The sequence below is a fragment of the Equus asinus genome, chromosome 7, assembly GCF_041296235.1.
Source record: "Equus asinus isolate D_3611 breed Donkey chromosome 7, EquAss-T2T_v2, whole genome shotgun sequence".
NCBI lineage: Eukaryota > Metazoa > Chordata > Mammalia > Perissodactyla > Equidae > Equus > Equus asinus.
In genome coordinates, this window is record NC_091796.1 from 54,146,850 (window position 1) to 54,162,061 (window position 15,212).

The 15,212-nt window shown below is 36.7% G+C and overlaps 1 protein-coding gene across 2 annotated transcripts in view; it reads left to right on the forward strand.

The window, feature by feature from the left end:
- The window catches only part of MIB1 (MIB E3 ubiquitin protein ligase 1), a 138,659-nt gene that overhangs the window by 107,754 nt on the left and 15,693 nt on the right, over positions 1–15,212 (forward strand). For both annotated transcript variants that reach the window (XM_070513386.1, XM_070513387.1), the window contains exons 14-18: positions 1,807–1,893; positions 3,334–3,495; positions 6,039–6,220; positions 8,119–8,311; positions 12,885–12,963. In XM_070513386.1, the coding sequence (XP_070369487.1) occupies positions 1,807–1,893; positions 3,334–3,495; positions 6,039–6,220; positions 8,119–8,311; positions 12,885–12,963 (703 nt within the window). The remainder of the gene's footprint in view (positions 1–1,806; positions 1,894–3,333; positions 3,496–6,038; positions 6,221–8,118; positions 8,312–12,884; positions 12,964–15,212) is intronic.

Consider the following 15,212-nt stretch of genomic DNA (forward strand, 5'->3'; position numbering starts at 1 on the left):
CCAGATCAGTTAGAGGAAGTCTTCCAACTTGATTGTTCTTTCTCAGAATTACTTTAATATTCTGGATCTTTCGAATTTCCATATTTTAGAATCAGATTATTAGTTTCTATTAAAAAGTCTTTTGGTAGTTTGTTTTTGCACATATTAGATTTATCTTTAATTTTTATGATGATATTGTAAATTGTTTTAAATTTCAATTTCTAATTGTATATTACTACTATATGGAAATACAGTTTTTTTGGGTATATTGACCATGTATCCTGTGACCTTGCTTAAATTTCCATATGTCATTAGGGAAATGTAAATTACAGCTACAATGAAACACTACTGATCATCAACTACAGGGCCTGAAAACCAAGTGTTGATGAGGAGGTGGAGCAATTAGAATTCACAGACATTGCTGGTGTTTTTTAAAGCAGACACTTTGAAAAACAATTTGGCAGTTTCTTATAAAGTTTTCTTTTAAAGTTAAACATGTATTCACTATGCGACCTAGCAATCCCACTTCTAGGTATGTACCTAAGAGAACTGAGGACAAATTTCCACACAAAAACTAAATATTTATAGTTAGCTTTATTTATAATAGCTCCAAACTGGAAGCAAGCCAAATGCTCATCAACCAGTGCCTGGATAAACAAATTATGTACGTCCATACCATGAATGCTCCTTTGAAAAATGTTAATGATGGAAAAGTTCAGCAAGCTTAAAAAGGAAATCCCTCGCTTTCTGCATTTAAATGAGAACAAACATGATAAGAAAACAAGCTAAGTACCTCATGATCTCACTCAAAGAAACATAAATAGTAAACAGAAACCTGACACTCCCATCTTCCAGAATATGTTGTGGCGTTACCAGAACTTCAGCCCTACCTGTGCCCTGGCACAGGTGGGTGAGTGTTAGACTGTAATCACAGGGCATGAATGGTCTAAGACGGAAACAGAATGATGAAGTTTATCTTCTGAATCTGTAGCCCTTTTCTTAATTTCACTTTTTTTTAATTATACTTGACATTGTGCTAGGCAGTCTTACATGTTACTTTTCTTAATCCTCACATTGATCCTGTAAAATAGGTTGTACTATTACCATTTTGGAGCTGAAGAAATAGGCATAAAATGGTATAGTGCTTGCTTAAGTTGACAAAGCTCGTTAAGTGACAGCACTTGAAGCCAGGTCCCAAGATGCTAAGCTCAGTGCTTTTGCCTCTCAGTCCTTTTCTCTGTCCTTGGCATCATGTTCCCATGTAGTCCTTTGGCTATCCCAGGACCCTAATGGGATTTTCTTCTCTTCCTTTAGTAAGTATCTTTACATACTAATTAAGCATTGACTTCTTGTCACCCTCAAGCAAAGTTCCTTTTCACAGAATGAGGAAGAGCTCAATTATGCAACAAGAGGAAGTGACCTTATTAGGTTACTAATATAAATCTAAATCCAATTTGGAGACTCATTAATATAACTTCTCAGGAAATCTTTATGGTTAAAAGGAACTAATTATCTCCATTGCTCTGTAGTAGATTGAAAGGAAACTCTGACTCCGTGCGGCACTTTGTCCTTTAACTGTTCTTGGATGGAGTCTCCACAATAAAAATCATTGTTTTAAACTTGCTGTTCTACTTCAGAAAGTTTGCTGCCCCTCCAGTTCTTCCTGTATTGCCCTCCACTGTGACCATGTGAGAACAATGTCCCAGCAGCCAGAGGAGAGGAAAGTGGTCAGCAGTGTCCAATATTATTTATTCTTCACAAATAGTTACAGTTTTAATGTTTTTCACTGTTGTCAAATTTTAACTATGTAAACAACTTCTTCTTCAGGGTAATGCAAACCTGGATATCCAGAATGTGAACCAACAAACTGCCCTCCACCTTGCTGTGGAACGACAGCACACCCAGATCGTGAGGGTAAATGTTCACTAACAGGGCTCTTAGCTTGCAGTTGTATTTTAAGCAGACAGGTTCTAGAATGTCTTGAAAATTTAAGTGATGCATTGTTAGATTTCTCACAAGGCATAGTTAGATGTAAAAGTTATGATTTTGGGCTAATATTTTGTATCAATTTGGCAAAGATTTTTAATTAAAATAGGGAACATCTTAAAACTCTGATATTCAGTCTTTATAATTTTGTTTCCAGACTTGTGAAATCCTGGAATATTAAATCAGAAAATTTCAAAGTAACATGTAAAATAGTTTTTAAAAAGTACATTCCCTCTTTAATTTGTATAAGGGAGAGTGAGCTATAATTAAAAGGTTTGGCTGGACATTTGCTGCAGATTCCAGCAAAGCTGAAATAGATATTTTTATTTTACTAATCTGGTTTCTCCAGACAAAATATTTGAAAGATTATCTGTTTAAAATTTTTTTGTAGTATAGAGATTCTTAAAGTTTGGAGGCCAAACCAGCAGCATCAGCATCACCTGGGCCGTTGATAGAAAATAAATTCTTGGGCCCTACCTCAGACCAGCCAAGTCAGAACCTCCAGGGTGGGAATTAGCAATCTGTGGTTTAACAAGACCCCCAGGTAATTCTGATGCACGTTCTAATTTGAGAAACACTGCCCTAGAGTGCAGTTTATGTAAACTTTTTAGAACAAAGTGAAAAAAAAAAGGGAAGGTAATTTGCCAAGACACGTAAGACCATATGCTTGAGATTGGTTTCTTTGTACGATGTTTTTCTAAAACTCTGATAGCATTTGTAGAAAGGATTAGGGAAATTGTTAAAGCACCATTAGCAAAGTCTTAAATAAAGTTATATTTACTACTTAAAATAGCTATTGAAACATATAAGTTATGCATTTTATGTAAGAGGTTGTAGTTTACCAGACACTCCACATTTATTGTATTTAAAATTCCTCTCGTTAAAAACTCTTCATTTCTCTCTGGTTTTTGGACTTTCCTTATGTGACCATATTTGTATAAAGTTGACCAAAGAGAATAGAATAAATAATTTTTGCTTGTTTGTTTACATAATAGAATAATTTTGAACATTATGGTTTGGTCCTGTTGGAAGTACTTAAAATATCCCAACTCACGTATCTAAAATTAAAGGGTGAAATAAATTGTCCTAAATTTCCCCCAGTTATCTTGATCTTAGAGTAGGTAAATTAAGCAACATATTGGTTCTCATTTCTTTCTGTTCTCTCAATATTTGAATAACCCAGGGCTTATCACTATTTGTAAGGAACCACAGGGGTATAGAGTAGTGGGAAGCAAATTTATAAAAATAATTAACTTTAGTGGCAGCTCCTTCAGCTAGGTCCAGGACTCTCTCACTGTTACTGTAGATACATTGTAATTTCTTGTGGACGTAAATACTTTAGCAAAATGAGATGTGTTTCTCTTTTAGCTTTTGGTCCGTGCAGGTGCCAAATTAGATATTCAGGATAAGGATGGGGATACTCCTTTGCATGAAGCTCTGAGGCATCACACCTTGTCTCAGCTACGTCAACTTCAAGATATGCAAGATGTCGGGAAGGTTGATGCTGCCTGGGAGCCATCCAAAAACACAGTGAGTAAAGATAATCTTTGATTCAGTACTAGCAGAAGCATCTTTTAATGCAAGATCTTATATTTATGCTAATTTAACCTGCGTCTGATAAAATATATAGTTTTTTAATAAAGATTGGCACCTGAGCTAACAACTGTGGCCAGTCTTCCTTTTTTTTTCGTTCCTCCGTCTTCTCCCCAAATCCTCCCCCCCCGTATATAGTTGTATATTCTTAGGTGTGGGTCCTTCTAGTTGTGGCACCTGGGACGCTGCCTCAACTTGGCCTGATGAGTGGTGCCATGTCCACGCCCAGGATCCAAACCAGCGAAACCCTGGGCCACTGAGGTGGAGCGCGGGAACTTAACCACTTGGCCGTGGGCCGGCACCTGATAAAATATTTTATCAGAGCTACATAGGTAGAAATTTAGTTTATGAACTAAATACTAGTCACGTATTGCTTTACATTCTTACCAAAAGTTGTTTCATGGTTCTTTTAACTTTAGCCATTCACATAGATGTTGTGGTATCTTATTGTGGTTTTAATTTGCATTTCCCTTATGATTACTGATATTGAACATCTTTTCATTTGCTTGTTTGCCACTCACACGTATTTGATGAAGTGTCTGTTCAAATCTTTTTCTTTGAGGAGGATTGGCCCCTGAGCTAACACCTGTGCCAGTCGTGCTCTATTTTGTATGTGGGATGCCACCACAGCACGTCTTGATGAGTGGTGTGTAGGTCGGTGCCCAGAATCTCAACTGGTGAACCTTGGGCCGCTGAAACGGAGTGCGTGAACTTAACCACTATGCAATTGGGCTGGACCTGTTCAAATCTTTTGTTCATTATTTTGTTGAGCTGTTTTCTTACCATTGAGTTTTGAGAGTTCTTTATATAATCTTAATACAAATTCTTTATCAGAAATGTGATATGCATGTATTTTCTCCCAGTCTATAGCTTGTCTTTTCATTCTTTTAACAGTGTTTTTGGAAGTGCAGAAGTTCTTAATTTTGATGATCTAATTTATCAGTTTTTTTCTTTCATTGTTTGTGCTTTCTTTGTCCTATCTGAGAAATCTTTGCCAAACCCAAGGTTGCTAAGGTTTTCTCCTGTTTTGTACTAGAAGTTTGTAAAGTTGTTAGTTGTTACGTTTAGGTCAATGATTCATTTTGAGTTAATTTTTGTATATATAGTATGAGGTACGGATCAAGTTCTTTTTTTTCTTTTGCTTGTGGATATCCAGTTATTCCAGCACAGTTTGTTGAAAAGACTGTCTTTTTCTACTGAATTGCCTGTTGCACTTTTATCCAAAATCAGTTAACCATGTGTGTCTTTCCGGATTCCATATTCTCTTCTATTGGGCTATGTCTTTAGCTATGTAACGCCAGCCCACTGTTGTGATCACTGTAGCTTTATGATAAATGTTGAGGTGAATTAGTAAAGTCCTCTAATTTTCTTCTTTTTCCAAGTTGTTTGACTATTGTAAGTCCTTCACCTCTCCATATGAGTTTTAGAATCATTTTTAAGAATGTAAAGGGGTTCTAAGACCCAAGTATTTGAGAATTGCTGCCTTTCTCTATGACCGTGGATAAATTCTCTAACTCATGTGTGTCTCATTTTTCTCATTTTAAAATGACAGAGGGGGAGTAACTACCTCCATAAGGTTGTAAAGATTAAATCAGTTAATTCATGGAAAGTGCTTAAAACAGTTCTCAGTCCATTGTAGGTGCTCCATAAATGTTAACAATTATTATGACTATTTTCAAGTAAGATATTTAAATCAGTAGCTTGGATGCTATCAGAGCCTGGTTTGTCTCATTCACCATCTCTTGGTTAATTCTTAGGTATGGTTCTTTCCTCGGTGTCTCTCCCCTTATTGCTCCAAGTTGGTTGCTAGCAGCTCCAGAGCCAAATTGGCTAGAAAAGGGAGTGTTTCCTCAATATCTCAATCAGAAGTCCTGTTCCTGAGTTTTATTGGCCTTAAATTGACCTGATTTGGGTTATGTGTCATCCCTGAACTAATCACATAGATGAGGTGGATGTCTGACTGATTTGAGTCATCTTTGGTCCACCTCTAAAACTGGAGAACCGGTCAGTCCTCAAACTACGTGCCTGAGAAGATTAGAGGGAGGGAAGAGAAGGGGCAATGGCTATTAGGACTGCAACTCAAATGTCCACCACATCTATATAGTCTGTAAGTTCTTCCCAGACATGTGTTTTTATATATAATACACACACGCTCATATATTTATAGTCATGTACTGCATAATGATGTTTTGGTCAACGACGGACCAGACTGCATGTATTGTGGTCCTATAAGATTAGTACCATATAGCCAATGTGGTAATAGGCTATACCACCTAGATTTGTGTAAGTGCACTCTGTGATGTTCACAGAACGAGGAAATTGCTTAACACCACATTTCTCACGACGATGCATTTCCCTGTCTTTAAGCAGCACGTGACTGTCTCTATACAAACACACAGACACATACATGTATATTTGGTGGTAAGAATTGACAACAGAGTCCTAAGGGGAAAATAATGACTGACTTCATTTGATTTCAGTTAATAATGGGACTTGGTACCCAGGGAGCGGAGAAGAAGAGTGCAGCATCTATTGCGTGTTTCTTGGCTGCTAATGGTGCTGACCTTAGCATTCGAAATAAGAAGGGTCAATCTCCACTTGATCTCTGTCCTGATCCAAGTCTCTGCAAAGCACTGGCAAAGTGTCATAAAGAAAAAGTCAGGTTTGTATTATTTATCATAAAACTTAATAGTCTATGTGTAAAATATCGTGTGGTTTCATAATGGAGAACTTAATTACTTGAAAATGTCTTTGTCTTTCCTCTTCTATCTTTGTGTTGACTCTTTCTTTCTTAAAAATTTCCCTACAGGCAGCATGTCTCTTATTTCGTGTTGTATTCTTTACATTATTAAATATCACGCTTTATGCATAATAAATTCTAAGAAACTTTTCTAAACTAGTCTATCTTCCAGTACTTGTATATGTTAGAGAAATTTATCTGTAAGAAAAGTCTCACCAGTGAAATTGCTGTGATTATATATATATTTAAAATTTTAATAGACTCTTTCAAAGAGTGGCAGTCTACATGCTCACCAACAGGGTATATCTCACACAAACTGTGTAATAATTCTAGCACCTTGCACAGTGCCTGACAGACACTTCATAAATATCTATGAAGGACTGAAAGAATGAACAAATGAATGAACCAATTCCTGATGTTTTCTCTAAAAATGATCATTTCACACTTGTCTTCTTTTCTAAAAGTAAAATGTGTCATTGACTTTAATTATTATTTATAATACAACTAAATTTCTTATTATGAGATATTATAGACATACAAAAAGGTAAGTCTCATTTCTATTTCACCCAGATGGTACTGTACAACTATTATTGCTCTATATACCTGGTTCTAGTCATTGAACATTTCAGTAGTTGTCCCTTGACCTTTGTGCCCTTTGCCTCTCTTATAGTTTATGGATAGTGATGAAATGACATTTCTTTGGAATCCATGCATAGAGCTATATTATAGAGAAATTAATACAATGAGGTATATACATTTCTTTAAGTTTATTCTCAAGGAGAATAAAGTTCTACTACAAAAAGACAGAATGCATCTAAAAATAGATGGATACAAGGCACTATAATTACTGTAGTAATAACTTTAGCACTGGCCTCTAAGATGAAACTGCTTTGTGTGTGTGTGTGTGCACGCACGTGTTCATGAATTTCTAAAGATCGTAGTAGAAATGGAGTATTCCTTTTCTCTAACAGTAGTTGGTCATTTATATGTATTTCTTTGTCTTGTATCTATATATTTATAGATGCATTCTGTCTTTCTATAATAGAATTTTATGCTCTTTAAGGATACACTTAAAGAAATGTCAGAACAGCAGCTGCAGTGACATATTTTCCAAAGTGCCCTATTTGTCAGTTGTGAACTCTGATGATGCTTCATTCTGTCTGTAGTTAGGATAACTAACGTGGACTCTGATTAGGATTTTGTTTGATTCCTGTGCCTTCCTCAGCTGGTTCTATATAGAGTGAAACTGTGTTTATGTTAAATTTTTTTCACCTAGTGTTTTTGATTTCTTTGTCAGAAGAAGATCCACCCTTTTCCACTGGGTGAGGATTTGTTCAGTTTGAAATTTGAATAGTATTAGAAGTACCTAAAGAAGCAGAAATGTTTATAAATAAAAAAAATAGTATACAGTGTTTCATATACAGATGTTAAAGATTAATTTTTATTTTATTTTATTAATTTTTTTTTTGTGAGGAAGATTACTGCTGAGCCAACATCTGTTACCAGTTTTCCTCTTTTCTTGCTTGAGGAAGATTAGCCAGTCTTCCTCCACTTTATATGTGGGTTGCTGCCACAGCATGGCTGATGAGTGGTGTAGGTCCACACCTAGGATCTGAACCTGTGAGCTCAGTCCGCTGAAGCAGAGTGTGCTGAACTTAACCATCATGCCATGGGGCTGGTGCCAAATCTTAATATTTTGACCTAACTAAAGCTGTTTTTGCATATAATATTGATGTTCTATGTGTTTTTAAAAATATTTTAATTAATGAATTTGTAACAAATATTCTGAAGGCTTGATTAGAATTATTTTCTTTTACTAGTGGTCAGGTAGGTTCTCGAAGTCCTTCTATGATTAGTAATGATTCTGAGACCTTGGAAGAGTGTATGGTGTGCTCAGATATGAAGAGAGATACTCTTTTTGGCCCATGTGGACATATTGCCACCTGTTCTTTATGTTCTCCACGAGTCAAGAAATGTCTCATCTGTAAAGAACAAGTTCAGTCCAGGACAAAGGTAATATATTTTTATATAATATTTTGTCATTTTATGATGTTCTTTGAGACTACAGTTAATGATAAGATTATATGATGCCATGTATCTGTTTAATTTTGTTCTTCTTAAGAATGATTAAATATAGGAATGTATAATTTATACATTTATCAAGAGACCAATTATGAGTTTACTTCTTATATGTAAACTATAGTAGTTAAAAATAAACGCAGTCTGCTATTTTGCTATCAAAGCCTCTTATAACCGAAAGATGTATTTAATTCCATTTTGTAATGTAGTTGCTTGTATATTTCACCTTTTTTGAGTGCATGGACTGTGTTGTACTGCACTGATTTTTGTAAAAGACCAGCTGATTTTTTCTTGTAGAATGTCACACGTTCTGGATTTATTTGATTGTTTTTATCGTGGCATTGTTTTATTTGATTCTCTATCCTCCATTTCCTATAAACTGGAAGTTAGATCTGATGGCTTGATTAGGGTCAGCTTACACGTTTTTGGCCAAAAAACTTCACAGATGATGCTACTCATTTTATGTTAAGTCCCACCAGGAGGCAAAGAAAGTCTAATCGTCTTGCACTCAGTGATGGCTGAGTTCTGAATCCACTCTGATCTTACTTCATCTGACTCCTTTTGCTTTTTGAGAAGTGTTACTCTTTTCTGGGCTTCTGGTTTCATTCTTTTTCCATGTAACTGGGTGCTTTATCATAACTATACCGTCTGACTCATTTTGGTTCACTGAAGTAGTTGGTTTCCTTTTTCAGTTGTTTAACGTGCACACACGTGTATGTGTGGAGGGAGATTAAGTCTTTTACAAATGCTCTCTCTCAAGATGACTAGCTGAAACCAAAAGATATGTTGCTTTTGTTTGGTTTCATTTATCAAGTTTATACTGTTTTTTTCATTCCCTTCTTTTTATTCTTTTCATTTTTCTCTTGATGTTGCCTAAGCTGTTCATTAGCCTTCCTTAATCAGAAAGGAGCTGGCACTAATTCTTGTAGTGAATTAGCTGGCAGTGACTTAAAAGGTGTTATCTTGCCAGTGCGTCTTACATTTTCGTAGGGAATCTTCTAAGATTGGATGCTTTTTATGATCCAAATGAATATATCTTTGGTAAAAGTATTGGTGCAGGAAAAAGTACAAGGAAGTTATTTTTAGATGAGAGCTACTGGAGTAGTAGTGTGTGTGTAGCTGTTTAGTCTATTTGTGAAGCTGAAGAGGATGGACTAACAGCACTTACTGTATGCCAGGCACTGTGTTGGTATTTTATATGCATTATATCTGTCTCAGTCCCACTTAATAAATTAATTTGGATCATTCTACTTGGTATTCATAATTTGCTTTAGTTCCCTGCTTACAAAGTTTAACAGTTTGGGAGAGAATCTGAAAGAAAAAAATTTAAGCCTTCTCTTGTTTTTGGATTGGACTGTGTATTCTGCTGTTGTGCTTGAAACTTTTTGTTAGATTAAGCCCTATTTCAACAAACCTTTATTGAGCACTTGTTTTGTAGTCAAGACAGAGATGTATATGATAATTCCGTGCTAAAAGTTTGCAATCTCTTGACAACTATGATTTAGATTAAAAGCTGCTCTGCCATATAGAATGTTTTTGGTCCTTTCAGAGAGATGTAAAGTGAGTTCAGAGCCCTAGGTTTTCACAAGCGGAGTCTCAGATATGAGATAGCCGTTATTGATCATCTAGTCCAGCTGTAGGTATTTACAATTGGAAAAAGTGAAACTCAAAGAAGTACACTGATAGTTGAGTCTTCAGTGCAGTTCTCGTGACTCTTTAGTCCCTGTTCTTTCCCCTGTGTTATGATACACAGAGAAAATTAAAAGCAATATCTACAAGAGAGGGTTGATGGAACAGGGAGGTAGAGGGGAAGGAATATGCTGTCATTCCTTTTTGGACAAGTTCTGAATTCCAAGAATTAGTAAGCTTTCACTTGTTTTTTTAAATTATGGGATTTTCAAACCTGTAGGAAAGTACAAAAACTAACATATCCACCAAACAGATTGGCCAGCTTGGTTGCAGAGCCTTTGAATATAAAGAAATAGCGACCCCAAGTGGTTAAAAGATAATGAACATCTTCACTGAAGATAAAACTATTTAAAGAATTAGTATTTGGAGGGAGGGAGAATAATAAACAAGCTTGGTCTCTTTAGCAAATAAAGAAATACAAATAAGAAAACTATGAATTATTATTAACCATTCTTGTCGAATCAGCAAAAACAAATTTTAAAAAATACTAGCCAGGAAAGTGGGAAATGGGTACTCTCTTAACACTGTTGGATAGTGAGTTCAGTAAATGGGTTCATGTTTTTGAGAGACTATCCTGATAATATATATACAAACCTTTACAATAAACATGCTTTGATATAGTAATTCCACTTCTGGGACTATAACCTAAGGAACAAACCCAAAAGGGGGAAAATGTTCTGGTTAGGAAGATTTTATATATATATATGTACTATTTCATATATATATAAAATAAGGGAATGGGTAAGTAAATGATTATTAGATTGATTTGCTAGGTTATTTTGAACTCTTTATAAACAATTCAGATACATAGACAATTGAATTGGGAATCATTTTAAAAACCAGCACACCATTATATAGAGAGAAGAAAATTATAATGTATTTGACACTAATTTTATATTACACATTGAGCTAAACACTTTACATATAATATCTAATTTACATTTTTTTCATTGTCACATTTTAATCTTTGACCAGTACTTAGCACATACAGTTCCTAAAATATTTATATGGAAATGCTTCTTACATACAAGTAGCTACATCAGTCAGAGTTTCACCTCCCTGCCGTCATTGCTCTTGAGACTTTTGTCCATCTCTCTAGTTGCTAACATTTGGCATTTTCATTTCTTTTTTCACCCAGATTGTGCCTCCTTTTTTCTTTAGCTTACTTAACCAGCCGCATAGCTGACTGACATACCTTTGCAACTTAGCCGTGGTCCTCAGCCCTACCCAATCTCCTTTATGAGAGAGGAAAGTGTTTGTTGGGAGCTATGAAAAATTAGGGTACCTACCTCAGATCCCTTAGCTGCCCATTTCCAAGGTCTTCCTCTTTCTGTTCCCCACGCGCCATTCTGGTGGTGTACTTCTTCGTGTTTGCAGTCTGGGGGTAGATTGGTGTACTGAAGGGAACCACTCCCTTCCTTGTCGTCTGACCTTGAATAGGACTGAAGCCTGCATGTGTCATCGTAGAGTTGGAAAGAACACCCTGGTTGTGAGTCCTGGAAGCTGTAGGAAACTGAAATTTGTTTCTTTCAACTGTTTTGAATCAACAGTCAAGTTAGAAACTTAGCAGATATCTTATTAGATTTTTTTCACCGTTTCCCACATTTTATTAGTTACCAAGTCGTCTTAAATATTTCTCAAAACTCTTTCTCCTCCTCCGTATTACTATGTCTTAGTTGAGTTATGCCCTTACTATCTCATATTTAGAATTGTTCAAGGGTATACCTGAATTAGGGCCACCTAACTTCTCTATCTTTTAATTTACTTATTACTATCCTGTGAAGAGGGATTGTTCTTTAATGCTCAGATTAAAAAAAAGCTGTGGCCGAACAACGTTAGGTAAGTTGTTAGTATTGGAGCTAGAATTTGAATCCAGGAATGTAAAGATTCTGACCAACTATGTCTTAACTGCTTTCCACTGTTACAACAACTATGTAAATTCTGTGTGGGTAACAAGGTATAAGTTGGGAAAGTCCATGGAGAGAAAGCGGGTGCAGTATTTGGTTGTTTAGGTGAAGTTATGGGTGAGTGGTAGTCATCATTTCTGAACAGGAATATTAAGTGACACCAGATATGGGTAAATGTGAATGTGTGTTAACAGAGAGAAGAATAGGCGAAAGATGCATGTGAAACCAAGGGCAGTGTGGTGGAGTGGGGGTGAAAGGAGCCAGAGCCAAGGCTAAGAAATAGTTACACACTCAAAACTCAGATTAATTGGAGATGAAGAGGAGGTAAAATTGAGGGAAATTATGAATAGGTTGTGGAAGACTTGTGGCTTTAGAGATCAGGGAGAAAGAATAGTCCAAAGCTTTGGGCTCCACTCGGCGTGGGAGAACTGACCAAGTCCTGAAAAGGATGTGTTAGGTAGAGTTCCTTAAATGTGGGTAAACAGAAAAATCCCCTTTGGGCTTTAGCAATCTGACTAATCTGGCTAGATTTTTATTAACATTAGAAATCTATCTTAGTTGTTTGTTCTTTTTATTTTTTTCTCAAAGGTATTTTCGGGGAAAAAAAAAGAAAATTGAAGTCTAGTTTGGTCTTCCTGACCTCAGAGGAAATGGAGTTTTTCTCTGTTGTTCTTTAGGACAGATAGCGAGAGTAAAGTGGAAATCGAACCTGTTAAACTAGGGTCTATAAAGATGTGAAAATGAGGAACTGAGAGAGTAAAGGATGGAGCACTGTGTGTGCCTAGGCACGTTCCTCCGTGCCTGGGAGAGTTTCCTTACAGAGGAAATATATTTGGAAACAAAAGGAACTGTGGAAGTTACTAGATTTATCGGTAGAAGTTCATGCGTGTGCTGTAACCTCTTTTTTGTAGATTGAAGAATGTGTGGTATGCTCTGACAAGAAAGCAGCTGTTCTTTTTCAACCATGTGGACACATGTGTGCTTGTGAGAGTAAGTAGCCTATATAAAACTTCCTCAGTATTATGGTAAAAATAGGAAGTGAAACAAATTATACCTTTGAATTTTTTTGTGTTTGATAACTCATAAACAAAAAAGTTGATGGGTCTCTAGTGCCTTCCATTTCTTTCTCTGTGCTAGAATGTCACCTGTTTTCCTCCTTGCCACTGAGCATTAGAGAAGATGGAATATGCTGTGTTCTACCAGCTCGAATTTTTATTTCGTTTGTGTTAGCACAAAAGATCTCTTCTCACACACAGTAGAAATTTATTTCCAAAAACAAATGTTGAGACATTTAGTCTAGCTTTTTTTTCACGTATAAAATTAGCACGTTTTGTTTGTCTTCACCTTAATATTCCTCTCTCGCATACTTTCCCCACTGCTAAGGCACCCACAGCAACCATTTGGGGCTATAATTTCTGGCCACCTTAACCTTTCTTAACCTCTATGTCAAGAAAGCTTATAGGGGCTGGCCCTGTGGTCGAGTGGTTAGTTCATGCGCTCTGCTGCAGGCAGCCCAGTGTTTCGTCGGTTCGAATCCTGGGCACAGATGTGGCATCAAGCCGCGCCAAGGCAGCGTCCCACATGCCACAACTAGAAGGACCCACAACGAAGAATATACAACTATGTACCAGGGGACTTTGGGGAGAAAAAGGAAAAAAAGAAAAAAATCTTTAAAAAAAGAGTTTATAGAAATCTTTTCTTTGTGAGGATAATATTGAAGTTTGAGATGTTTTAAACTTTGCTTGTATATATCCCCCTTGTTCTTTTTAAGTTTATACACTGTTCAATATTAATATTCTCCTCTTCCCTTTGCTTTTTTTTTTTTTTTAAAGATTTTATTCTTTCCTTTTTCTCCCCAAAGCCCCCCAGTACATAGTCATATATTCTTTGTTGTGGGTCCTTGTAGTTGTGGCATGTGGGCTGCCTCAGAGTGATTTGATGAGCAGTGCCATGTCCGCGCCCAGGATTTGAACCAACGAAACACTGGGCCGCCTGCAGCAGAGTGCATGAACTTAACCACTCGGCCATGGGGCCAGCCCCCCCTTTGCTTTCTACATTTGTCAGTAAAGAATTTTAAACAACTTACACCTTACTTATTCAATGGGCACAAGGTAAAGCATGGTGTTTCCTACTGTAGCAAAGTCCAGTCAGTAGGTGTTGATATTTATCTGACTAATGTAAGATACAAATTGTATGACAGATGACTCTTATTGGCATAGATTTGCTTTAAGCCTTGGTGTTTTTTTTCATTCTGACAGGCGTTCATCAACTAAAGAAAGGATCAAGGTTTTCTGCTGTAACATTCTGTCATTAGTTCACTGTTTCTGTTTACCAAAGACTGGTATAATGGCTGTTATCAACTGTCAGAGGGCACGGAGAGAGAGAAATCTATCTTAAGTAAAAAGAGCTTGATTATTTGAGTTTTCATAGACCAGGACTTAGCAAGTTTTTTTTTTCTTCTTCTCCCCAAAGTTCCCCCAGTACATAGTTGTATATTCTATTTGTAGGTCCTTCTAGTTCTGCTGCGTGGGACACCACCTCAGCATGGCTTGATGAGTGGTGCTAGGTCTGTGCCCTGGATCCAAACTGACAGAGCCCTGGGCCGCTGAGGTGGAGTGCAGGAACTTGGCCACAGGGCCACCCCCTAGCAAACTTTTTTATAACGGGTCAAATAATAAATATTTTTGGCTATGTGCGTCCTGCGGTTTCTGTAGTAACTACTCAACTCTGCCATTGTAGTGCAAAAACAACCATAGACAATATGTAAACAGATGGGCCAGACTGTTTTCCATTACCTTTGTTTACAAAAACAGGCGACTGCTTCGGTTTGGTTTGGCCTGCAGGCTGTAGTTTGCTGACCCCTGTTATAGACCAAAGTGACACCTAAAGAGACGTGAAAGCTAATTATAATTAGTTGTTGATAACACAGATTCTAGAGCCTTAAGGTAGTATTTTCCCCAGGAGTTTTCCAAAGTTTTTACATTGTCTTTGCTTTAAAATGTAGCAAGAGCAACAGCTAACTTTTACTGAGCTCTTAACTCGTACCAGGCATTTTAATCTCTGTTTGCGTCTTTCCTCATTTATCTTCACAACAACCCTAAGAAGTCGATTGTTTTCTCCATTTCACAGACATGTTGTTAAATATTTACTTGCTAGGGAAGATGAAACTGAGGTGGAAAATGTCCCTCCCTTCAGGAGTATGCAGTAAAGCAATTAGTGCCCACGTCCCAGCAATGTTA